At 42.4% G+C, this 25,730-nt stretch overlaps 1 protein-coding gene across 1 annotated transcript; it reads right to left on the reverse strand.

Annotated features, from left to right (window-relative positions):
- Nucleotides 1–3,501: 3,501 nt before the first annotated feature.
- LOC106093892 (uncharacterized) lies at nucleotides 3,502–25,148 on the reverse strand. Its single transcript, XM_059365512.1, has 4 exons — nucleotides 25,125–25,148; nucleotides 19,374–20,753; nucleotides 14,079–14,570; nucleotides 3,502–4,091 (listed from the first exon to the last, which is right to left on the reverse strand). The coding sequence occupies exons 1-4, from the start codon at nucleotides 25,146–25,148 to the stop codon at nucleotides 3,900–3,902; spliced, it is 2,088 nt and encodes a 695-aa protein (XP_059221495.1). The 3' UTR covers nucleotides 3,502–3,899.
- Nucleotides 25,149–25,730: the final 582 nt, after the last annotated feature.

Genomic DNA, 25,730 nt, shown 5'->3' on the forward strand with positions numbered 1-25,730 from the left:
CCCAATCTAGCACATGAGCGACGAACAGAGTGGGCCTTTACAAGGCCGAACATATTATTGTTGAAATCACCCATTATAATGATATTGGAATAACGGACCAATAAATCCGCAATATCACACTCTAAAGACAGTCGCCATGAGGTAAATATACTACACCAATCAACACCTTCTCAACGCCAACCATAATTTCGACAAACAAGTCCTCCACGATGAGATATGACCGACGTAAACAATCTTTCCCTTAAAACTGTCCGAAAGGAATAATGACACCTCTACGATCTGGACGATCATTAAGGGCGCCAATAACTCGCCTTGTCGTAACTAGCATCATTGACACTCAGTATTTAAGCAAGAGCCGGTGCCATTCGGCCTCTCACTGAGACTCTCCACTCGATACCGCTGATTGTCCGCGACTGAAGTTCCAGCTACTCCGTATGGAGCATTCCACTATCCGCAACTTGTGGACACTCGTGATAACACCACACAGATTGGAGGTCAAAGTTCCAGCCTGTGTGATGCTCATAGTTATCCCGTGTTGCAGATTGGTCCATACACATAGTTTGCGTACAAATTTTCTCTCGAAAGCATCTCCTCATCTGCTTTCGCAAGTACTCATGCTCGAAAGCATCTCCTCATCTGCGCTCCAAAACAACATGTTATTGTTGTTGTAGCAGTGTGTCGTGTTCTATCTTTCGTCTGTTTGATTATGTTGAGTATCCAGGGATCTTGGTCTTACTCGAGTGGATCTGGCTGGGCAAATAAACATGTGATGTGTGGTCCCTGGTCACAATCAGCACATACATCCTGCACGTCGGCATCAATCTATGCTCTGTAGGAGTTGAGGCGCCTGTCTGCATGAATGTTGCCTAAACGCACTAAATATGCCGCGTGATCTAGAGGTTCTCTCTTGTAGCGCTGAACCTCACGCTCTAGATCATGTAGATCTACCTTTAGGCTTCTAGGCGGAGGATACCTAAGCACAAGATGATGATTTGGATGGTCTATGCGGCAACAGCCCAGAAAGTATTGCTTAGACAGCATGCAGTTATTTCTTCGCACGGGTAGGATCTTTATCTCCTAAATGAGAGCTGAGGAGACAGCCCGTCGCAGTTCGAAGGAAAGCATTTTGACAGATCTGAATATTGTTCCAGCGCGTATCACAGAACTGACGAGACCACACTGGCACTGCTGAACTTACCACAGACCGGCCATTGGCTTTGTACGTGGTCAACAAGGTTTCATTGTCTGCACCCCAAGTGCTGCCGGCAAGTTACTTGAGGACCTCGTTTTTACCTTTGACTTTATCGCAAATTGCTGTGGCATGTGGGGAGAATTTGTTAGAAGCTGCCAAATGTGACACCACATATTTTGGGACATTTGGTAGTCGGTATCGTTTCTCCATCGACTATCACTTTCAGCTCATTATTCACCTCACGCGTATCTGTAGTGAACAATGCGGCTGAAGGTTTGGTGGCAGATATATTCAAATCTCTTGAAATAAAAGGCAAGTTCGTTGTGGTAGATATTCAACCTATCGCAGATGTCATCAATGGGTTGGGAGCCTGATGCCATGATTGTACTATCGTCCGCATATGATGAGATCTCTATGACGTCTGGAGGGCGTGGAATGGAGAATAGGTAGAGGTTAAACAGTGCCGAAGATATCACCCCACCTTGGGCAACTCCCTGTTTCACTCTACGGTGCTTCGACCTCACAACCACACATAATTCGCGACCCAGCGTTTCAGTCCTGGCTGGAGGGACGTATTGATGATATCCTCAAATAGTTTGGCATTGCTGACCGTGTCGAATGCTACGAGGACCGTCCCATTACATGGCCTGGGCTGATTGAAGCCACGGCATATATCTGCAAAGCAGTTGTTGTGCTATGCAGTCTTCGAAATCCGTTGTTGTTGTAGCTCCATCATGAATAACTTTCGCTTTAAATAAACTCAGATGCAAATGCTGTTGGTGGTTTGTAAACAATATAATAAAAAAAAAACTAATGTACGGAAGGGGTAGACCCCTAATGCCTTTCATTTGAGCCCCACATTGACGTTGTTGGTAAATATGCCCGATTTAGCGGTGTTTTGGGGAGTGGGATGGTCCCCCAAACACTTAGCCCTGAAAATATATCAGCATCGTGCTCTACTCTCAAATAACATTTATTTAAACCCCATTGCCATTGGCCTCAAAATTGGATATCAAACTCGTTTTCTAATCTCAAATACTTCTCATTTAAAACATTTATTGCAAAAGTCAGCATATGTCCGGTTTAGTGTATGGGCCCTAAAAACTATCAATATTAAGATCCACTCTCTTTAAGACCCAAAATTGTCATGATGAGCAAATACGTCCTATTTTGGCCTTATTATGGGGGTGGGACGTCCCCTAGGCAGTTGGTCCCGAATGTTGATATCAGATTCGTGGTCTACTCTCAAATTCCTTTCATTTGAGCCCCATATTTTTATAGCCGGCAAGCATGACCGGTTTCGGGGGTGTTTTGGAGTATGGGGCGGCCGTTCAGTGACTTGGCCCTGAAGATATATCAGATTCGTGTTGTACTATAAAATACTTCTTATGACAGCCCCATATTGGAATGGTCAGCAAATACGTACTATATGGGTGGTGTTATAGGGGTGGGGTGGCCACACACTTTTTCCCGAATATTGATATCAGATTCGGGCTTTAGTCCTAAAGACCTTTCATTTGAGCCCCATATTGCTATTGTAGTATATTTGTCCTCTTTGGGGGTTGTTTTTGGAAGGGGCGGCCCCCACACACTTGGTCCCACATTTGGATATGAAATTCGTATTCTACACTTAAATATCTTTTATTTGAGCCCCATACTGCCATGATCAGTAAATAAGTCGTGCTTGGGGGGTGTTTTGCGGAAGGGGTGCACCCCCAGAAATTTGGTCCCACATTTGGATACCAAATTCGTATTCTACTTGCAAACACCTCTCATTTGAGTCCCATATTGCCAAGGTCAGCAAATATGTCCGATTTAGGGGTTTGGGGTGGTCCCCCAAACATTTAGTCCGACAATTGGATGGCAGATATGTTTTCTACTGTTCAATACCTTTCATTTGAGTCCCATATTGTTATGATTGGTCTATATATACATTTGGTAGGTTTTGGGGGTGGGCTGCTTCCCTAGATACCCAATCCGAAATTTGGATAGCAAATTTGTATTTTTAGGGTACTTTATGAGAGCACACAAAATTTCGCTTAAATCGCACCACCCATCTCCGAGATCTGGCGTTTCTGAAAATTAGGGTAAGGGGGAGGGTCCGCCCCCTTCAGATATCAAAAAATGTAGTACCCTATTTTCACCACGGGATCATTATGCCTAATCTGTGAAAATTTCAAGAAAATCGGTTCAGCCGTTTCTGAGTCTATAAGGCACACAAAAACCAACAAAAAAACACAAATTGAATTTTATACACAATATAAGATTCATAACCGCCCCACCTTAATATGAAGCAAAAATGTAAACAATTATGTAAGTGTATTCTGTCATAAAGGCAATTTTATTAAGCTATGTTAGTATATAAGTTAGATTTCATGTATTTGTAGTACTCGTATAACATTATAACCGGCAAGATCTTTAGAATATGCTATCATATTGATTTGTGCTAACTTGTCTTCTGTACAATGCCATGGTATGTACTTGAGGCAAATCTATAGGTGATAAGTTGGAATTATTGTGCATTTATTAATAAACTTATAAGCTTGTTATTATTTTGCCATAATAGGAGTATTCATAGTCCTCGATTTCATTGCGCCCGTCTTATGCCCTTCGAACGACTTTGTGTGGCAGCAACAGAGTATTATCCCCTTGCTGGTGGTGCTTGTTGTCTGCGGCGGCGCGCCTGTTGGCGATCCTAGGTTCTTAATCAAATGTTATCTTCCAAAAGCAAATCGTTGTCATCACTGCGGTCGGGCAGGCAGACAAAGAACTCCAAAAGATTCAATATGGGGCCACGTGAAAAGGGATTTTGGTAGCGACCACGCTTGTCCCGCAGATATGGATAACGCTTGTAGTTGAACATTTCATTTGTTGTAAGATTCATGCAGGCATGAAGAATCTATTTAAAAACAAAATAGAAAGAGAAGTTAGACTACTGCGAAGACCGAATAAAATATCAAAAAAAACTCGATTTATGTTTAAAATTATACAACCGTAAAAGAATTAAAAGCAAAACAGAAACTAGAGAGAACAAGTAAAAATCGTGCTAAGTTCGGCCGGGCCGAATCTTATATACCCTCCACCATGGATCGCATTTGTCGAGTTCTTTTCCCGGCATCTCTTCTTAGGCAAAAAGGATATAAGAAAAGATTTGCTCTGCTATCAGAGCGATATCAAGATATGGTTCGGTTTGGACCACAATTAAATTATATGTTGGAGACCTGAGTAAAATGTCAGCTAATTCGAATAAGAATTGCGCCCTTTGGGGGCTCAAGAAGTAAAATAGAGAGATCGATTTAAATGGGAGCTGTATCAGGCTATAGACCGATTCAGACCATAATAAACACGTATGTTGATGGTCATGAGAGGATCAGTGGTACAAAATTTCAGGCAAATCGGATAAGAATTCCACCCTCTAGAGGCTCAAGAAGTCAAGATCCCAGATCGGTTTGTATGGAAGCTATATCAGGTTATGGACCGATTTGAACCACACTTGGCACAGTTGTTGAATATCATAACAAATAAACTTCGTGCAAAAATTCATTCAAATCGGATAAGAATTGCACCCTCTGGAGGGTCAAGAAGTCAAGACCCAAGATCGGTTTATATGACAGCTATATCAGGTTATAGACCGATTTGAACCATACTTGGCACAGTTGTTGGAAATCATAACAAAACACGTCGTGCAGAATTTCATTCCAATCGGGTAAGAATTGCGCACTTAGAGGCTCAAGAAGTCAAGACCCAAGATTGGTTTACATGGCAGCTATATCAAAACATGGACCGATATGGCCCATTTACAATCCCAACCGACCTACACTAATAAGAAGTATTTGTGCAAAATTTCAAGCGGCTAGCTTTACTCCTTCGAAAGCTAGCGTGCTTTCGACAGACAGACGGACGGACATGGCTAGATCGACATAAAATGTCACGTTGATCAAGAATATATATACTTTATGGGGTCTCAGACGAATATTTCGAGTAGTTACAATTAGTATACCCCCATCCTATGGTGGAGGGTATAAAAAAGTTTAATTGCTTAATTATGACTTTCCGGTTTCAGCAGACAAAAACTGCAAAAAACATAAATACATAAATTTTATTGGTCAAAAAGTTATTAATTTTTTTTCACGTAACCAACACGCAGGGGATGTCCCCTATATATGCAGTGTATATCATTAGCAATTAGAAAAGTTAAGGGTTGGAGGGGGGAAAGAGGGACTAGTGTTTATTGATATTCGTCTTTAATTTCTGAACGTCAATGTCGGTGGGAAAGACATTAGCCGGAAGTCGATTCCATATATGAATGATTCCGGCGAAAAATTAATTTTCTCGGTAATGCATGGTTTGGTCGACTGACCAATCAATTACAAACGGGTGTGAGTTCCTGGCAAGTCTTGTATTCCTGGTGAACATCTCAATGTCAGGGATAAGAAGACGAATATCCCTGGAATACACGCCATGAAAATAACGATAGAGCAATACAACGCTACCCACATTCTGGCAATGTTCAAGAGAAGCAATAGAGTTGGATACCCTACTGTCCCCAATCAACACCATCGCTCTCCGTTGAACCCGGTCAAGTAGCACCAAGGATGATTTTGGAGCTCCTGCCCATATATGAGAGTTATATTTCATCCTCGGTTTGATGTAGGTAGTATAGATATTGAGAAGATCAGAAGAGGTGAAATATTTCTTGTACCGCTTAAGAAGCCCAAACACTTGACTGCTTCTTTTGACACTTCAAATACGTGTTTTGACCAACGGACATCACATTGTATCTTCATGCCCAAAACATCAAGAGCATCTGACTGTTCAATATCTATACCGTCGATAGATATCGACGATTGTAGTGGTTCAGTGAATCGCTAGTGAGACAAGAAACAGCACTGTGTCTTCTGTGCGTTAAAGTCTACTCTGTTCATTCTACCCCACTCGGAAATGGCCAACAAATCCTGGGAGAGAGACAATTTCTTGAGGACTGGGCCTATGGTCGGATGAATATGAATGAGACAGACTACTGTCATCAGTAAATGAGTAGACTGGATTCGAAGTCTGATCCAATAGATCGTCAATGAAAATAAGAAAAAGGGAAGGGGAAAGGACAGAGCCTTGTGGCACACCTGCGGTCAATGTATACTCATCTGATGAGAACCCATCTACAACAACTCGTATAGTGCGGTCTCTGAGAAAGCTATTACCGACTCTGAAAGCGACAAGCTTTGATAAAAGTGCATCGTGGCAAACCCTATAAAATGCCTTGGAGATATCTACAGCCACGACCTTACTCTCACCAAACTGGTGGATAGAGCGAATCCATCGTTCCGACAAAAATGCCTTTAGGTCTACCGTTGAGCGATTTCTGCGGAACCCATACTGTCAGTCGGGAGTATGGTTAACCATACTCCCAATAACCTTGGAGAGCGCGGAGCATATCGCAATTGGCCGGTAAAGCGCAGGGTTGTTCGCCCTACATTTTTTGGGGATAGGGTGAACGTTCACAAGCTTTCAATGCGCCGGGAAAACTCCTGCACGGTAAGCAAGGTTGAAAAGGTTGCGTAGTGGATGAGCAAGCGTCGAAGAACACTTACAAAGGACAAGTGTTGATATACCGTCCCGGACCGGAGATTAACATCGAGATTCGCAAGGACCTTTTTAACATTAAATAACTGTCATATGTTGGCTAACACAGCAGACATATATGCCCATTTTCCTTTTTCGGAAGACTAAAACTGCACTTTAGCAACTTTTTTGCTATTTTGAATAACAATTTTCCTGAGTGTATACTAGGCGAGATTGTTAAACCCTTTCCAAATCAAAATATATTTTGTGCACTTCGTTATTTTTAGGTCAGCACAATCGATGATAAACTATATCCATCAGCTGGAGAGTTAAGTGCAAATTTCTATGGAAGTTTACAAAGTAACCATAGACACCATAACAATCGCGTATGAAACGCAGTAGACAGAGACATTTTCAGCCAACAACGGACCTTTCAGCTTTCAGTCTGCAATTCTAAGATTGCAAACATTTTGCTATAACAGCAAAAACTGTTTCTGAAATAGCAGCAGAATTGACTATAAACAGTGGGCAGACATTGTGTGCTAGGTGTACATGATGGCAGAATGTGACTAAAACCTAACCTAACCTAACTCTGTGTGCTATAACGTCCGGTTATATACAAATTGGCAATGGCTATCGGGAGGCTTATACAACTCACTCTCATATCTAGAAATGGGCGATGGGTAAATACCCATTTATAATTTTGCAAATATCTTGGGTATAAAAACATTTTCCAAACAATTTTGGATGATTTCGTATTTTTATACCCTACACCACCACTGTGGTACAGGTTATTATAACTTTGTGCATTTGTTTGCCACGCTTAGAAGGAGAAGAGCTAGACCCATTGATAAGTAAACCGATCGGCTTAAAATCACTTCCTGATTCGATTTAGCTATGTCCGTCGGTCCGTCTGTCTGTCTATGTATTCTTGTGATCAAGTTACAGGTCGCATTTATTGTCCGATTATCATGAAATTTTGCACAAGTCTCTTTTTTGAGCGCAATCGGCTCAGATTTAGATATAGCTTCCATATATATCTTTCATCCGATATGGCCTTTTAAGGCTGCAGAAGTCACAATTTTGGTCCGATCTTTGGAAAATTTGGTATGGAATGTTTTATGAAATGTCCTCATATGTGTGCAAAATTTCATAAAAATCGATTGAGATTTAGATATACCTCACATATATTTCTTTCATCCGATATGGCCTTTTAAGGCTGTAGTAGGCACAATTTTGACCCGATAAAATTTGGCACGGGGTGTTTTATTCAAGGGGCTCATATGTGTGCATATGTGAAATTTCGCCAAAATTCGCCCAGATTTAGATATAGCTATACAATTTTGGTCGGATCTTTACAACATTTTACACGAAGTGTTTTCTTTGAAGTTCAGTTCTTTGAAGAATCAGTTCAAATTTAGATATGGCACCCACATATGGAATTTTGAGGCTGTAGGCCGATATGGAATTTTAAGGCTGTAGCAGCCACAATTTTGGTCCGATCTGCAAAAAATATGGCACAGTTTTTTTTTGTTGCTATTCTTATTATATCTACAATTTTTCATAAAAATAGGTTCAAATTTAGATATAGCTCCCATATATATGCATCGCCCGATTTGCACTTAAATAGCCGTAGTAACTAAAATTTTCAACCGATTGTTTTGCTACTGATCTTAACATATCTGCAAGATGTCACCCAAATCAGTTCAGATTTGGATATAGCTCCAATATATATGTATCGCCCGATTTACACTTATAAGGCTGTAATAAACACAATTTGTTACCGACCTGCACAAAACTTGGCACGGATTGTTTTGTACTAATCTTAACATATCTGTGAGATTTCATTAAAATCGTTTCATATTAGAATGTAGCACCCATACATATTTATCGCCGGATTTGCATTTATATGGCCGTAGTAACAACAATTTTCAAACGATCGTTTCAGATTTAGATATATGTAGCTCTCATATACATATATGTGTATGTATGTATATTGCCCGAATTTATAATTTTAGAGTTGGTGTAGGGTATTATATAGTCGGCTCCGGCCGTCTTTTGCCTTTCCTTACTGGTTTATGTGTATAATTGGTCCCCCGGTAGCCGATTTGATAGCGAGCTCGGATTAACGGTGAGGGTACGATCCCATGGCAGCCGGTTGTACGCACCGGATTACCCGATGGAATCTTCATCGGCAAGGGCTGCCGCCTCAGTGTACGTGTTCGTCTTTTTTCGTCATGGGAGAGGCACATCCCGGAGTGCCTTCTCCGTATGCTTCTGGTCCGTGCCGGGATTGAAAAGAACCCCGGACCCTGGTTCTGTTCCGTTTGCCAGAACCGCCTTCATCATCGGTCAGTGTCGGTGAGGTGTAACCGGTGCTTGGAGTGGGTACATTTCCGTTCTTGCTCTGGCCTAACCTCGCTACGGGAGTATAGTCATACTGGCTATGTCGCTAGGTGCTGTGCGAACATAGCCAGCAGTGGGTCACAAGCGTCGCCGTCGTCGCCTTCGGCGTCCTCGTCGTCGGACTATGTGACCCCCCCGACCTCTCCCGTACGGCAATTTATGCAACGACAGCACCCTAGCCCTACTATTGCCAGGCCAGTGTCGGGAAATGTATCGTTCCTGCAGTTAAACTGCAATGGACTGCGAGGCAAGATTGATGAGATTGTAGATTTTATGAGTCGGAAGAGCATATCGGTCGCAGCGATCCAGGAGACAAAGCTGACTAACACCTGCAGCTTGCACAGTTGTCACGGCTACAATGTGCTACGTAAGGATCGCTCAAGGAATGGAGGTGGGGGATTGGCCTTCGTTATACACCATTCCGTGCAGTATAGACCTATCTCGCCTGCGCTTGACGCTAGTGACCCATACATGGAATGTATGGGGGTAGCAGGCAGGTCTGGTACTGCCGAGATAGAGATATACAACGTGTATATACCGCCGGTTGGTAGCTGTGTCCCGATTAATGGCCAGGCCTACAGCCCCGACATTAGTGGGTTGCTATCTGGCCATAGTCGTCTGGTTCTGGGGGATTTTAATACACATCACTCGTCATGGCATTCTCCCCTAGGTAACGACCAGCGTGGCATAGCTTTGGCAGAGCAGATAGATAGCTCCACGTTTTGCACGGTGAATGAGGATGCCCCCACTAGGATTACGAGGAGGTGCAGCAGCTCGCCAGACATCTCAATCGCATCCCCTGATCTCCTGAGTGACGTATCCTGGCAAGCCGTCATCTCTTTGGGGTCAGACCACCTCCCCATAATCCTCACCATCGACCGACCACCCGACTTCATAACCTCTGAGCGCCGGACGTTCATCAATTACAAGAAGGCCAATTGGACTGGCTTCAGAGAGTATACCAATCGCCGCTTCAATGAACTGCCACCCCCCTCTGATGTGCTTGTGGCCGAGAGGAAATTCCGAGACATCATCAACGCAGCAGCCGCTCGCTTTATACCAGCCGGTCGAATAACGCAAGTGCGACCCAATTTCCCGGCGCAAGCAGTGGTACTCGCAGACGAGCGTGATGGGATTCGTGCTATGGACCCCGCTAACCCCAGAATCAGCGAGCTGAATCTGGAAATAAACAGGGTAGTCAACGAACATAAGCGGAATTTGTGGCTGGAACACTTGGAGCAATGTAACTTAGGCACCGGTGCAGGCAAATTGTGGGCCACTGTTAAATCTCTCTCGAACCCCGGTAGACGGGACGACAGGACCTCAGTCACTTTTGGCGAGTTAACCGTGACTGATCCGAAGAGATGCGCCAGGTTGTTCAACCGTCAATTTATTGTGCATCCCGAGAGAGACAGGGCAAGGAGGAGAGTCATTCGCCGTATTCGTGGTCTCCGAGCCGATGAACAGCCATCACAATTTACCGTGGGCGAAGTTACGAATGTCATCCGTGGCGCCAAACCTTCCAAGGCGTTGGGCCCCGACGGAATCTCTACATTGATGCTGAAGAATCTGGATTTACCTGGAGTTGAGTACCTTACCACAGTCCTTAACCTGTCATTGAACACTCTTATAGTTCCCGATGTCTGGAAAATGGGCAGAGTGATCCCGCTACTGAAGCCTGGTAAGGACCCGAGTTTGGGGGAGTCGTACAGACCGATCTCCCTTCTCTCACCAGTGGCTAAGACGCTTGAGGCATTACTCCTCCCGAACCTAGTAGGAGAATTTCCATTCGCCGAGCATCAACACGGATTTCGGAGACTGCACAGCACAACAACAGCTTTGCATGCCATCACCACACACATTTGCCGTGGCTTCAATCAACCCAGGCCATGTGATAGGACGGTCCTCGTGGCACTGGACCTATCGAAGGCATTCGACACGGTCAGCCATGCCAAATTATTTGAGGACATCGCCAACACGTCCCTCCAGCCAGGCCTGAAACGTTGGGTCGCGAATTATCTGTGTGGCCGCCAGTCGTTTGTGGAATTTAGGGATAAGAAGTCAAAACACCGTAGAGTGAAACAGGGAGTTCCCCAAGGTGGGGTGATATCTCCGGCTCTGTTTAACCTCTACCTATCCTCCATCCCACCTCCTCCAGACGGCATAGAGATCGTATCATATGCGGACGACTGTACGATCATGGCATCTGGCCCCCCACCCATTGATGACATCTGCGATAGGTTGAACGTCTACCTCAACGAGCTTGCCTCATATTTCGCTGCAAGAAATCTGAAGATATCCGCCACCAAATCTTCAGCCACACTGTTCACTACAAATACGCGTGAGGTGAATTCTGAGCTGACTGTGATGGTCGATGGAGAAATGATTCCGACCATCAAGTGTCCCAAAATACTTGGCGTCACATTTGACAGCTCCTACACTTTCTCCCCACATGCCACAGCAATCTGCAATAAAGTCAAAAGTAGAAACAAGGTCCTCAAGTCACTCGCTGGCAGCACTTGGGGTGCAGACAAAGAAACCTTGTTGACCACGTACAAAGCAATTGGCCGGTCTGTGGTAAGTTATGCAGCGCCAGTGTGGTCACGTCAACTTTGTGACACGCAGTGGAATAATATTCAGATCTGTCAGAATGCCGCCCTCCGAACTGCGACGGGCTGTCTCCTTAGTTCTCATGTGGACCACCTCCATCAGGAGACAAAGATCCTACCAGTGCGAAGACATAACTACATGCTGTCTAAGCAATACCTTCTGGGCTGTTATCGCAGAAATCATCCAAATCATCATCTTGTGAATAGATACCCACCGCCCAGAAGCCTTAAGGTTGATCTACACGATCTAGAGCGTGAGGTCCAGCGCTACAAGAGAGAACTTTTAGATCAAGCGGCATATCAAGCGGGTCTGAACAACATTCATGCAGACACGGTAGCAGACGCGTTAATTGGCTACCGGGTGAATGTAGTCCTTGGAGAACGACCGCCACCCATTGCACCCGAAGAAATCGACCTCCCCCGGCAAACCAGAGTGGTTCTGGCTCAATTACGTTCCGGCAGAGCTAGGATTGATCCCGACGTGCAAGATGTATGTCCCGATTGTAACCAGGGACCGCACGATACACGTCACCTGTTTAACTGCCCGGCCAGACCCACTCGACTCAGACCCAGATTCCTGTGGACGCACCCCATCTTAGTCGCGGAGTTCCTGGGTCTTGACACTCAACAGAATCAAGCAGACGAAAGATAGTACACAATAAACTGCTACAACAACAACGGTGAGGGGGTCGTGGTTTCAATACCCACCAGAGCCTTTGGTCAATTGCTCTTGTGGTACCGCAATGAACTACAAATTGTCAAAGTGAGTCTGTAACAAGTAAAAGAGCGCTAAGTTCGGCCGGGCCGAATCTTATATACCCTCCACCATGGATCACATTTGTCAAGTTCTTTGAATGAATTTTTCAAATAGAAAAACACCAGTCATAAAAAAACACCACCTCCAAAATTACAGGCAAATCGAGAAATAATGGCGACCTCCAGAGACTCAAAAAGTCAAACTGAGAGATCGGTTTGCATGGCAGCTATATCAGGTTATATACCGATTTAGACCATACTTGGAATAGTTGTTGAAAGTCATACCAAAACGACATATGCAAAATTTCAACCATGTTGGATAGGAATTGCGCCCTCTAGAAGCCTAAGAAGTCTAATCGGGAGATCGGTTTATATGATCAGGATATTGACTGATTTAGACCATACTTGACACAGTTGTTGGAAGTGAAAATAGAACACTTCATGCAAAATTTCGGCCAAATAAGATAAGAATTGCGCCCTCTAGAAGCACCAGAAGTCAAGACCCAAGATCGGTTTATATGGCAGCAATTTCAGGTTATGAAACGATTTGAACCATACTTAACACACAAAACACGTCATGCAAAATTTCAGCTAAATCGGATAGGAATTACGCTATCTAGAGGCTCTGGAAGTCAAATAGGGAGATCGGTTTATATGGCGGCTATATCAGTTTATGGATTGATTTAGGCACAGTTGTTGGGAGTCATACCAGAAGACTTCATGCAAAATTTCAGCTAAATCGGATAAGAATTGGGGAGGCCACCGTAGCGCAGAGGTTAGCGTGTCCACCTATGACGCTGAACGCCTGTGTTCGAATTCTGGCGAGACCATCAGATAAAATTTTCAGCGGTGGTTTTCCCCTCCTAATGCTGGCAACATTTGTGAGGTACTATGCCATGTAAAACTTCTCTCCAAAGATGTGTCGCACTGCGGCACGCCGTTCGGACTCGACTATAAAAAGGAGACACCTTATCATTGAGCTTAAACCTGAATCGGACTGCACTCATTGATATGTGAGAAGTTTGCCCCTGTTCCTTAGTGGAATATTCATGGGCAAAATTTGCAATTTGCATACGAATTGCGCCCTCAAGAAGCTCAAAAAGTCAACACCCAAGATTGGTTTATACGGCAGCTGTATCAAAACATGGACTGATTTGGCCCATTTACAATCCCAACCGACCTACACTAATAAGAAGATTTGTGCAAAATTTCAAGCGCCTAGCTTTACTCCTTCGAAAGTTAGCGTGCTTTCGGCAAACGGACGGACGGATACGGCAAGATCGACTTAAAATGTCATGACGATCAAGAATATATGGGGTCTTAGACGCATATTTCGAGGTGTTACAAACGGAATGACGAAATTATTATACCCCCTATCCTATGGTGGAGGGTATAACAACTACTAACTTAACCTCGGTACTTTGGGCTCGTTTAGTCTTTTTCCAACCCATTGTGACAGCACAAACATGCTAAGGTCTATATTAATATTTTGATAGGAAATATTTTTTTAAGTGTATTGTAAAAGCTTTAACAAAGTAAAATTTATTTCTTACCGAGGTGCATGTCAAAATCCATCCCAAACCACAAAAGGCTATGGCTTCTATTAGGCCCAACACGTAGAGTAGGGTGAATCCTTCAATCATGACACAATAGCAAGCAAAGTAAATGGTAAATGAACAATTTACAGCAACCGACAACACGAAGAGAAAGAACCACATTCGATTTCGTAAACCTACGCAGTTGTAAATGAATGGACAATGGTGGTCGAAGTATGAAACACACCTGTTGCAGACGCGGCAATGCTTAGCTCTTAAGGGACGCAGACAGCGGCAGCTATGGCATAGGCGCGTCAATATCACATTGCGTTTCTTCAGCTTGTCGAAATAGGGTATTTGTTTGATGGCACGATAATAGGCATCCGAACTTAATGGTATATAGCCGGGATCTCGGCGATTCGCTATGATCCAGCTGATCCACATAACAGCATTCCAGTAGATGAAACAATAATGCGAACGCCTCAATATGTTCCAGGTTATGGGTATAGCCTACAATTAAAAAAAAAATATTTATCTTGTAGAAGGTTATTAAAACAAGAAAACACTGCGTTATGTTTAACAAGGCAAGACTTTTTTATAGGCACCATCATAGCTTTCTTCCAAGAACCTCAATACACCGAGAGAAAAATTTATTCCAAACGTGAAATTATCTTTACAATATATTGGGTTGCCCAAAAAGTAATTGCGGATTTTTCATATAGTCGGCGTTGACAAGTTTTTTCACAGCTTGTGACTCTGTAATTGCATTCTTTCTTCTGTCAGTTATCAGCTGTTAATTTTAGCTTGCTTTAGAAAAAAAGTGTAAAAAAAGTATATTTGATTAAAGTTCATTCTAAGTTTTATTAAAAATGCATTTACTTTCTTTTAAAAAATCCGCAATTACTTTTTGGGCAACCCAATTGTATTAAAAGCTTTTATTCGTCTGGAATCCATATTATATAACTTTGTATTCGATTGGAACCTTATATAGAAGAAGAAGGATTACTTATTTGTGTTACCTGGAAACTTCATTACTGTAAGATTAAATTTTTTTTATTAATAAAACCATAGTTTAAGTAATATTACATATTGGGTTGCCCAAAAAGTAATTGCGGATTTTTCAGGTCGGCCAAATGAGCGTGAGATAGGAGAGAAGTTAAATATACCAAAATCAACCGTTCATTATCACATAAAAAGTCATGGACTGGTGAAAAAGCTTGATATTTGGGTACCACATGTATTGAAAGAAATTCATTTAACAAACCGAATCAACGCTTGTGATATGCACCTTAAACGCAATGAATTCGATCCGTTTTTAAAACGAATCATAACTGGAGATGAAAAATGGATTGTTTACAACAACGTTAGTCGAAAACGATCATGGTCCAAGCATGGTGAACCAGCTCAAACCACTTCAAAGGCTGATATCCACCAAAAGAAGGTTATGCTGTCTGTTTGGTGGGATTGGAAGGTTGTGGTATATTTTGAGCTGCTTCCAAAGAACCATTGATTAATTCGGATGTTTACTGTCAACAATTGGACAAATTGAATACAGCCATCAAGGAGAAGCGACCAGAATTGGTCAATCGTAAAGGTGTCATATTCCACCAGGACAACGCTAGACCGCATACATCTTTGGGCACTCGCCAAAAACTGAGTGAGCTTGGCTGGGAACTTTTGATGCATCCACCATATAGCCCTGACCTTGCACCATCAGACTACCATTTATTTCGATTTTTGCAGAACTCCTTAAATGGTAAAACTTTCGGCAATGATGTTTTTTGCAGATAAAGGCCAGAAGTTCTATGAGCGTGGAATACTAAATTTGCCAGAAAGATAGCAAAAGGTTATCGAACAAAATAGCAATTATATATTTGATTAAAGTTCATTCTAATTTTTATTAAAAATGCATTTACTTTCTTTTAAAAAATCCGCAATTACAATTATATACACCCATAGAAAAAATCAAGCACGGAGTTGTCAAAGTGACCACATTCGTTCATAAAATTGAATCAATACACGGATGTTATTAGATCAACCATAAATATTTATAAACCAACAACAGTTATGTTTAACAAAACGTCCACAGCCGTTCACATTCTGACGACCTCTAGTGCACAATTTTTTAAAAAATTGCAAACGAAACACGAGTTCCGAAGAGTATTGAAGCTGTGTTCCATTAATCCCAGGTGCTTACCAACGTCTTGCCACATTGCACCACGGCCGGCTATGCACATACAATGTTTTAAAAGACATTTAAACTTAAGGTTGGTATACATACACATGTTCATCAGGGATGATGTTCACAACGGTCAGTGCCTGAAACAACAGCGCGTGTTCACAAAATCATCCACGCCTGTTGACTATATTACAAACAACGCCCGTATATGATAATGACAACGTTGGTGCATGATTTTGCAATATGATTTTCCTATTAGTGTACAACTATCCCGTATAGTATTGATGATACGAAGAATTTATACCGTTTGGTATTGGAAAAAGATATACCGACAGGTATTAATGACTTACCCCTTTTTAAATCAGTTTCTACCGGCTATAATAATACAATGAAATCCAACTATTTTATAAAATATGTGCAATTTTTTCATTTCTACGCATGGAGATTTAATGACATTAAGTCCGGATAATGGCATGTCGGCAAGCATACATACACACATTTTCCATTTCTCTTATAGCAATGAGTACAGTCCTATTCAAGTTTTAGCTCGTTAGGCCTCGTTTTTATGCCGAGTCCGAACGGCGCGCCATTTAGCGCCACCACTTTTTAGAGAAGTTTTAACATGCCTGGATACCTTACAAATGTTTCTACCATAGTGTGTGTGCTGAAGACTCTTGAGAGGTTGATAGAAACATATCTTAGGGCAAAGACCCCTGGAGATCGCCTGTCGCGGCAGCAGCATGCATATGTAAAGGCAAATCGACTGAAACAACCCTTCACGACCTAGTCGGCTACATAGAGGGTTCTCTCGCTGTCAGGGAATATGCAATCGTAGCATTTCTTGACATTGAAGGTGCTTTCAACAATGTAAAACCGACGTCAATCATGAAGGAGTTGGAGTTTCTAGGCATCAACTCTACCGCAAGAAAGTTTATTAATAACTTACTTACTAAAAGATGCATTTCGGCAGGCTTGTGGATCTAAAAAGATGGTTCAGCAGAGGAACACCTCAAGGAGGTATACTGTCTCCTCTAATTTGGAATATAGCCATTAACAATATATTATTGTCTCTGGAAGAAAAAGGCGTAAAAGTGGTTGCGTATGCTGATGACGTGGCAATTGCGGTTAGTGGAAAGTTTCCCAGCACTCTAAGAGATATACTTCAGGAAGCTCTACGTGCAACAGTAAAGTGGGCTACCGAAAGTGGTCTGGGTATAAATCCGTGCAAGACAGAAGTAGTTCTTTTCAGCAGGAGATACAAGTTGCCTACAGTGGCACTCGTCTCCTTAGGAGGAGAGAATGTTCCATTTACAGAAAGCGCAAAATGGAGGGACATTGGAGACATTGTGGCTTGACATATTGCGGCAACCACTGCCGTGAAGTTAAGGGAGCTTTCTTATTGGTCATGTGGCGGCTATGTACACTGTGTTATCCTTTATACGATATCCAAGGTTTACCTGAGCCGCTTTTTGATAAAAGGTACTGTACCACTATTCCGGATAGAACCGATTGGAACTATGATATCCCTGGTAACAGAAGTTACATGGATTTCTATACGGTTGGTTCTAAACTAGACGACCAGGTGGGCTTAAGGGTATACTCTAAAGATCTAGAACTGGTCATATCGAAAAGGTTACCCGACCACTGCAGTGGTGTGTATCAAGCGGAGATCCTTGCGATTAAGGAAGTGGTGGACTGGTGAAGATATAATGTCTTAACGACGATTGGCGTAAATATCTTTGCAGACAGCCAGGCAATTATTAAAGCCCTGGAGAACGAGATGGCTGAACAATTCAAAATTCACCTGTTCTGGGTGCCGGGTCACAGAGATATAGCAGGGAATTGTAAAGCGGACGAACTTGCGAGACTAGGAACTACCTACACATTCTAGAGATACTGGAATCTGTGGGTATGCCTCTAGCGACATGTAAGCTAAGTTTTCAGGACCAGGCCCGAAGGGCAACGAATGATAGATGGTCACAAAGAGGGGGCTGTGAGCATTCCAAAACTATGTGGCCTAATCTAGACTTGAAGAGGTCTACTGTCATTGTGTCCGTCATGACAGGTCGCTGTCTAATCGGAAAACATGCTGACAGACTGAAGGTTGCCAGCAACGACTTTTGCAGAAGCTGTGAGGACATCGAAGAAGAAGAGACTATAGAACACCTTCTGTGTGTGTGTCCCGCACTAGCTGTCAGAAGAAGTTCCACTTTAGGTTCTCATTTCTTTGAGAACCTGCCTGATTTAGCGGATGTGAACTTTCCAAATTATTGGGGTTTTTAAGCGATATGGATGATTCAACGGTTGGAACTAGAAGGCATCATCCTTCTTCTGTTCCTGTGGTATCACAATGGACGAAAACGTCTAAGGGAGTCTGATGACAGACTGCCACTTAAACCTAACCTAACAGTAATCAGAAGAGTCATATGTCGTGAGGGTCGGCTAACAAATCACCAAAATATTGGAGTAATTTTTAAAATCGAGCGAACATATATATGGAAGTAATATTGCAATCTGCACTTTTTCATCAACGATCGGCACAAATAGTAAAAGTTCAAAAAGAAGACACTGTGTAAAATTTTGAGAAAACCTGTTAAGAAATAAGCTGACAAACGCTCTGAAAGCCAAAATCGGGTGATATATAAATATGGGAGCTATATCTAAATCTGAACCGATTTCTATGAAATTCAATAGAAGTGACAGGAGTCATAAGAGAACCGTTTGTGCCAAATTTCGTGAGAATCTGTTAACAATTCAATTTCAATAGGCTTTGTTTATAGTCCAAAAAAGGTGCCATTGCCAATTTGAAGACAGACGGGCAAAGCTGAATCGAATCAGAAAGTGATTCTGAGTCGATCCGAACCGAATCAGAAAGTGATTTTGAACCCATCCGAACCGAATCAGAAAGAGACTCTGAGTCGATCCATCTATCTTCCTTGCGGGTGTTACAAACAAATGTAATACCGTGGTATAGGGTAATATTACTTACAGCACTAGTAGTGGTGAAGGTTATTAAAATATATTTTTTTTAATAATAAAAGTTGGGATGGGATGCAAAGTAAAAGCAATTAACAAATTAAAAATTTAGTTTTTAAGGTTATCTTCACTTAGCATTACAGACATTCAAATCTTACCCTTATCATATACATTGGATATCCCCATAGTAAGACTGAGAATAAAAATAGCAATAGAGGTCCTTTGGAATCACCGGCGCCACCAAACAGCCAACCCCAAATTTCCGACACGGATGGCATCCAACGTGATTTCTTCTTCACTTCCGTGTATAGAAGACGCACAATATCTTGGTGTTGATGTGCTTGGGCAAGCATCATAGGAGTTTTCCCGTTCTTATCTCGAGGCTCTAGGTCCAGATTAGATTTTTCACAAAGCAAACGAACACACGACATGTTGCCCGATAAACAGGCTAAATGCAGAGGAGTCGAACCAAAGTTATCAGTTTTTTGCAGTTCTACCCCAGAATACATCAGCAGACGCATCAGATCAGCATGTCCCTTATAGGCGGCCCAATGTAGGGCTGTATCACCATTGATATCTGTCAAATGGTTAAGAGCTCCCATGCCCAACAGATAAGCAGCAGTTGCAGTTCGGCCATACATGCAAGCCACGTGAAGAGGGGTTAAGCCCTTGAAATCGGCGGCATTTACATTTACCCCCGCCTGAAGCATAACTTGAACAACCGCAGCATGACCCTTACGGCAAGCCCAATGTATGGGTCTGGGTCCTTGAGTTCCTAGACATGGTAAGTCTATGGGCGCCAAACGCTCTATTAAATACCGCATCATCTCAACGTTTCCATTCAAGGCCACCCAGTGTGCAGGAGTGTAACCATGGCGATCTCTTGCTGAAAGACATTCTATACCGAATTTTTCGGTTAAGTTTTCCACATCGGTCACTTCACCGTTTTTGATGATATCGAAAATATCATCCAAATGAGCTACGGAACCATCGATGCCTTCGAATATCAAGAGATTTTCATCGACCGGAGCATCTTTATGGGCCGAATTGCCAGTGCCTGATGTAGCGTTAGGTCCTCCTACCGCAACCTCAACGCCCCCTACAATTTCGACCACTCGCGGTGTATGTGGTCGTCGTGGATCAACTTCGTGGTCAGTGTGGGCACCATCCTCTTCGGCCACCATGTTACAGCTATCATAGGTCAGGGGCAGGGCCCAAACACTTCGGGCGGTTCCTGCCCCTGGACTCGGGTGAACTTTGCTGTTTTGCGTCCTGATGCCGTCCGCAGAAGCCACGTTAAAAAAATCGTTGGACGCCGTTAATAACGTCGATGATGGTGTTGCAGCTGCTGGTGATATTGCTCCTCCAGCGGCTGCTTGGTGGCTGTGGAGTAGCAGCAACGGATTTTCAAGTAAGTGTGAAATTTTGTTGGCTATTATTTTCCCAGGCTCTTTAAAAAAAATGTGTAAAACACACACATCCACCCAATCGTGCACTCCGCCAAGAAAGTTTTTTAACCTTCTTTTGTCAATTTGAGTCTATTAGAAACCCAATATGTGGAACTTTCTTGCCAAGTTGTTTTGCGTTACAATTGTGAAAAATTATGTCAGCCTTTCTCAGAAAAATCGATAACCTTCTCGAAGGTGAGAAAGACCTACGAGATAAAGAGAGAAACGCAAAATGCTCTGGGACTCTCTCGAATAAGGGTTTGTTTATATTGTCCTCATTGTTTGGCGGAACCGGAACACATGTTGACAGCATATGTGTACACAATAAACGTAAACAAACATTTCCCGCCTTTTTTTCCTAAAGCAGTTTGTGAGAGAAATGATGGACATGCGCATGATTTAAAAAAATGCCTAAGTTTGCTTGACGTTGGCATGTTTTTTTTTTATTTTGAAAATTATTGTCATTAGCACTAGGCTCATTCGATTACTTTTCAGTAAACAATAAGACTGTTGCCCTCTCCCGTAAATATCAGAGGTAAACCACTATCTGATATTGTATAATTTTATTTTTTAGAGTGATATCGCTAACCTATGTTTAATTATACCCACCACCTTAGGATGGGGGTATACTAAGCTAGTCATTCCGTTTGTAGCACCTCATAATATTGATCTGCGATCCCATAAAGTATATATATTCTTGATCGTCTTGACATTCCAAGCCGGTTTAGCGATGTACGCCCGTCCGTCTGTGAAAATCACGATAGCGGTCGAACGCGTAGATCTAGCTGCACGAAACTGAAACGGTCGTTGAGAGACTAACCACAATCCGAATAAAAGCCATATTCTTCAACATCAGCCTAATTTGTGCTCATGCCCGACCGAAGACAAGGACGAGCAGACCAAGGATATTTTCTACAAGCACCTAGAGAGAGAATACGACTGCTGCCCCGACCGTTTCGGATCGTTAACTTATGGCACTAAAGCTTCGCATCCGTTTGAGAATGGCGAGAAAAGTACGATCTGAGACTGCACGGAGGCTCGACATTCAAAATCTGCAAATACAACAGATGGCAATGGCATTCTTCACTCGACTGACCCAACTGGTTGATGAATATACTCCTTGTCTCGATGATATAACGGTACAGTGGCATTTTCCATTGCCCACTCTATGGAAAATGCCACGAAATCCGTATTTGGTTACTGGAAGCCTGCCTCAAGAAACCCATGGTACGACCAAGAGTGTCGAAAAGCTACTGAAGCCAAGATGTGGCATACAGGGCAACCCTGCAACGCGCCAGATGAAGGAGTGGTATCGGGAGAAATGGAGAGAGCCACATCTTCTTGCAGAGACAAAGAAAGAAATATGGTAACTGATACAGATTGTGTGCTGAGGATATGAAAAACACATTTTATCCAGCTGCTAGTGTCCGATGTTGGCGGCGAAGAGGTTACCACAGAACCAATCCGTGATGAAGGTATAGAATGTATACCTCCTAGTAAGAATGAGGTACAAGTAGCGGTGACCCGACTAAAGAACAACAAGGCAACAGGAGCCGATGCATTGCTCACTGCACTATTTTAGATCGGAGGTGACGCGGTGATAAGGCGTATGCAACAGCTTATCAGGGCGATCTGGCCATAAGAACGCATATCCAATAATTGGAACCTCAGCGTACTATATCCCGTACACAAGAAAGTATACAAAATGGAATGTGCTAACGACAGAGGAATAATCTACTTCCCATCGCAAACAAGATACTATCGAGCGTACTAATACTTTTGACGCCTAAAGTCAATGAAATAATTGGCCCGACAGACGGGAGCTTAGAGAGCAACATTACGGTACTGAGGATAGCATTCGTCACGCTAGCAACGCATGCCGATGGCGTGTTGTCTGTGATCAAGTCCTATCTGCTGTCTGGCAATTTCTTTTCAGTATTCAATCAAATCCTTCAACTTCTGGTGATATTCATTCTCATGGTCATTGGCTCGACTCACTGCCATTTGGGAGAAATAACGTAAATACAATTCATAGACACCCCTTATAAATACAATAGATACAATTATTTTAATTTACTATTTATAAACTACACATAAAGGTTTATAATTCTGGAAAAGACCCGAGGAGGACAGATCATCTTTTATCATCTCTACGTTGACTGTAAAGTCGGTTCAAGCCATGTTTGAGTTGGTACCCTTACAAAATTAATAAAACTCTGCTGATACACGTTCCTCAGTGGGAATAGGAAAGAATCTCTCCGAACCATTCAATACCAAAAGAGGTTTCAGACAAGCAGACAGCTTTTCGTGTGATCTCTTTAATATTCTGCTGGAGAAGATCATACGAGATGTAGATGTGAATAGCTATAGCAAACTACTCACAAGAAACACATGCTACTCGCCTATGCCGACGTCATCGATATCATGGGTCGATCACGGGAAGTAGTAAATGTAGCCTTCGAAAGGATGAGGGTGGCAGTAAATGGAGATAAGACAAAATGGATGGTATCTACTCCCAAAAATGGAGAAAGTTGGGAACCACAACTTTGAGATAGTCAGCAAGTTTACCTACTTCGGCACCGCCGTAACCGAAACGAATGACACTAGTTTTGAAATAAAGCAAAGATAAATACTGGCAAACAGATGCTACTTTGGATTAAACAAGGAGTTTAGAAACAAGACCACCTCTCGGCAGACGAAAATTTTGCTATACAAGACACATAAACAACCCATGTTGTTGTATGGTTCCGAGGCATGGGTACTTGCGAAAGCAGACTAGTCATCCTTTTCTTTAAAAACTCTAGAAAAGATGATACATACATATTTAAGGGCGAAGATTCCTAAGGATCGCATGGTTGAAGTTCACAAATTTCAATTTAAAACGAGTAGACAGTGTTTTTTGACATTGGCATATCTTTTTGTTTCCTTTTACCTTCAAACCTTGGCTTAGGGAGATATACTTTGCTTGTATCAACATGTCGTACAGCTGTGGGATGGAGGGACACGAAGGTCATTTTCATTCCGAAAGCAGGAAACCCCTACCACACGAAGGCGAAAGTTTTCCGTCCTATTAGTCTGTCATCCTTTATGCTGAAGACTCTTGAGAGGTTGATAGAACCATATCTTAGGCTTGCTTATAGTAAAGGCAAATCCACTGAAACAGCCCTTCACGACCTACATAGAGGGTTCTCTCGCTGTCAAGGAATACACAATGGTAGCATTACTTGATAATGAAAATGCTTTCAATAATGTAAGATCGGCGTCAATCATGAAGAAGCTGGAGCTTAAGTTGTCGATCTTTAGATGTTTCTAGAAATAAAATTAACATACTTAATAAAATAGGCATTACGGCAGGCTTGGGATCTGTAGATCTAAAAAGATGGGCCAGCAGAGGAACTCCTCAAGGAGGTGTACTTTCTCCTCTACTTTAGAATAAAGCCATAGAAATATATTTTTGTCTCTGGAAGAAAAAGGTGTAAAAGTGGTTGTGTATGCTGATGACGTGGCAATTGCGGTTAGGGAAATGTTACCCAGCACTCTTAGTGATACGAGCACTTTCCCTATACACCTGCAATGGAGCCATTGACAAAAGTTGGGAGTGAAGTGTACCAATGCTATGAATCACCAAAATGCAGTTGAATGCAATGGTGAGGTGAGGCGGCCCGCTAGATATCCCACCCTAAATAAAGATAAAAATTTCTGTATTTAAGTTATTATTGTATAAACAAACTAAATTTCGCTTAATCGCCCCACCCATCTCAGAGATCTAGCGATTTTGAAAATAGGGTAAGGGGGGGTCCGCCCATTAAAGTTTGGATGTTAGATGTACTTTATTCTCCTGGACTTGGTGGTGGACCTTTTATTTCTGTCCTTGGTGGACCTTTTATTTCTGTCCTTTTCTATCCTGATCGGCCTTCATATATTATTTCAAATTATTCATATATTATTTTTAATTCTTTTGTTTTTTGGTAGGACAGGGGGAGGAGGGTTGCATTCTGACACGTCTATTCATTTGAGTACATTATATTCTCGGTCATCCTACATGACAGTTTGGTATTGCATTTATTGGGAGAAGAGGGTCGGTCCTCCCGACACTAAGAACCAAACGACAATTTATTTGAGTCTTTTATTGTCGCTATCTACTGTCCTGCGGAACGGTAGGACGTGGCCCAAACACTTGAATCCTTATACCAACATTAGATTCGAAATATACTGCAATAGACCTTTCTTTTAATTGACATATTATCTCGATCGAACTACACGTCCTATTGAAGGTAATTTAGTAGGTGGCCCGGTCGCAGACTTTGTCGTAATTTTGCATACCAAATTCGTAGTCAACTCCCAAAAAACCTTTCATTCGATGCCCATTTTGTGACGTTGAACATTTATGCCCGTTTTGGGTGTTTTTGGGGTTGGGGAGACCCCGTAGACACCTTGGACCAAATTCTTATAACAAATTACAAATATCTTACGTTTGGTACTCATATTGCCTCAAGCGGTAAATATGTCCCGTTGAGGGGTTTTGGGGGGTGGGGAGGGAGCATTGGACTCTACCTTTAAATAGCTTTCATTTGATATTCATATTGTCCCAGACCCCAAAATAATTTTTTTTTGTCAGATTTGTGTTCTCCGACACTTAAGATGTCGTTTGAATGCCAAGTTTGTAATCTACTCTTAAATACCTTTCATTTCATAGCCATATTGCCCAAAGCAGTGAAAATGTCCTCTTGGGGCTTTTTTGTGGGTGGGCAAATTAGAATTTTTTTGAACAAAATTTTCTGGGCCGAGGTGACCTACTTTGAGATTCCAATAGTAGTCCTCTGGATCATCTGCTTAACACCCACTACCCATTCCAAATTTTATGATGATAGCTCTATTCGTTCAAAAGTTGCAGATTTATTTTTCACCTTTTCTCCGGCACATCCCACTGTGCAGATATCGGTTCTCTGCATCGACTCAGCAAGCTGGCCAAAGAACTCAATCCCCACATGCAAGTACTCTGTGGCTACAACAACACACATATACTGCTAGGTTTTTGTTGTTTGGCAGTAAATGAATTGCTCTTGG

This window comes from Stomoxys calcitrans, chromosome 3 (assembly GCF_963082655.1).
Source record: "Stomoxys calcitrans chromosome 3, idStoCalc2.1, whole genome shotgun sequence".
NCBI lineage: Eukaryota > Metazoa > Arthropoda > Insecta > Diptera > Muscidae > Stomoxys > Stomoxys calcitrans.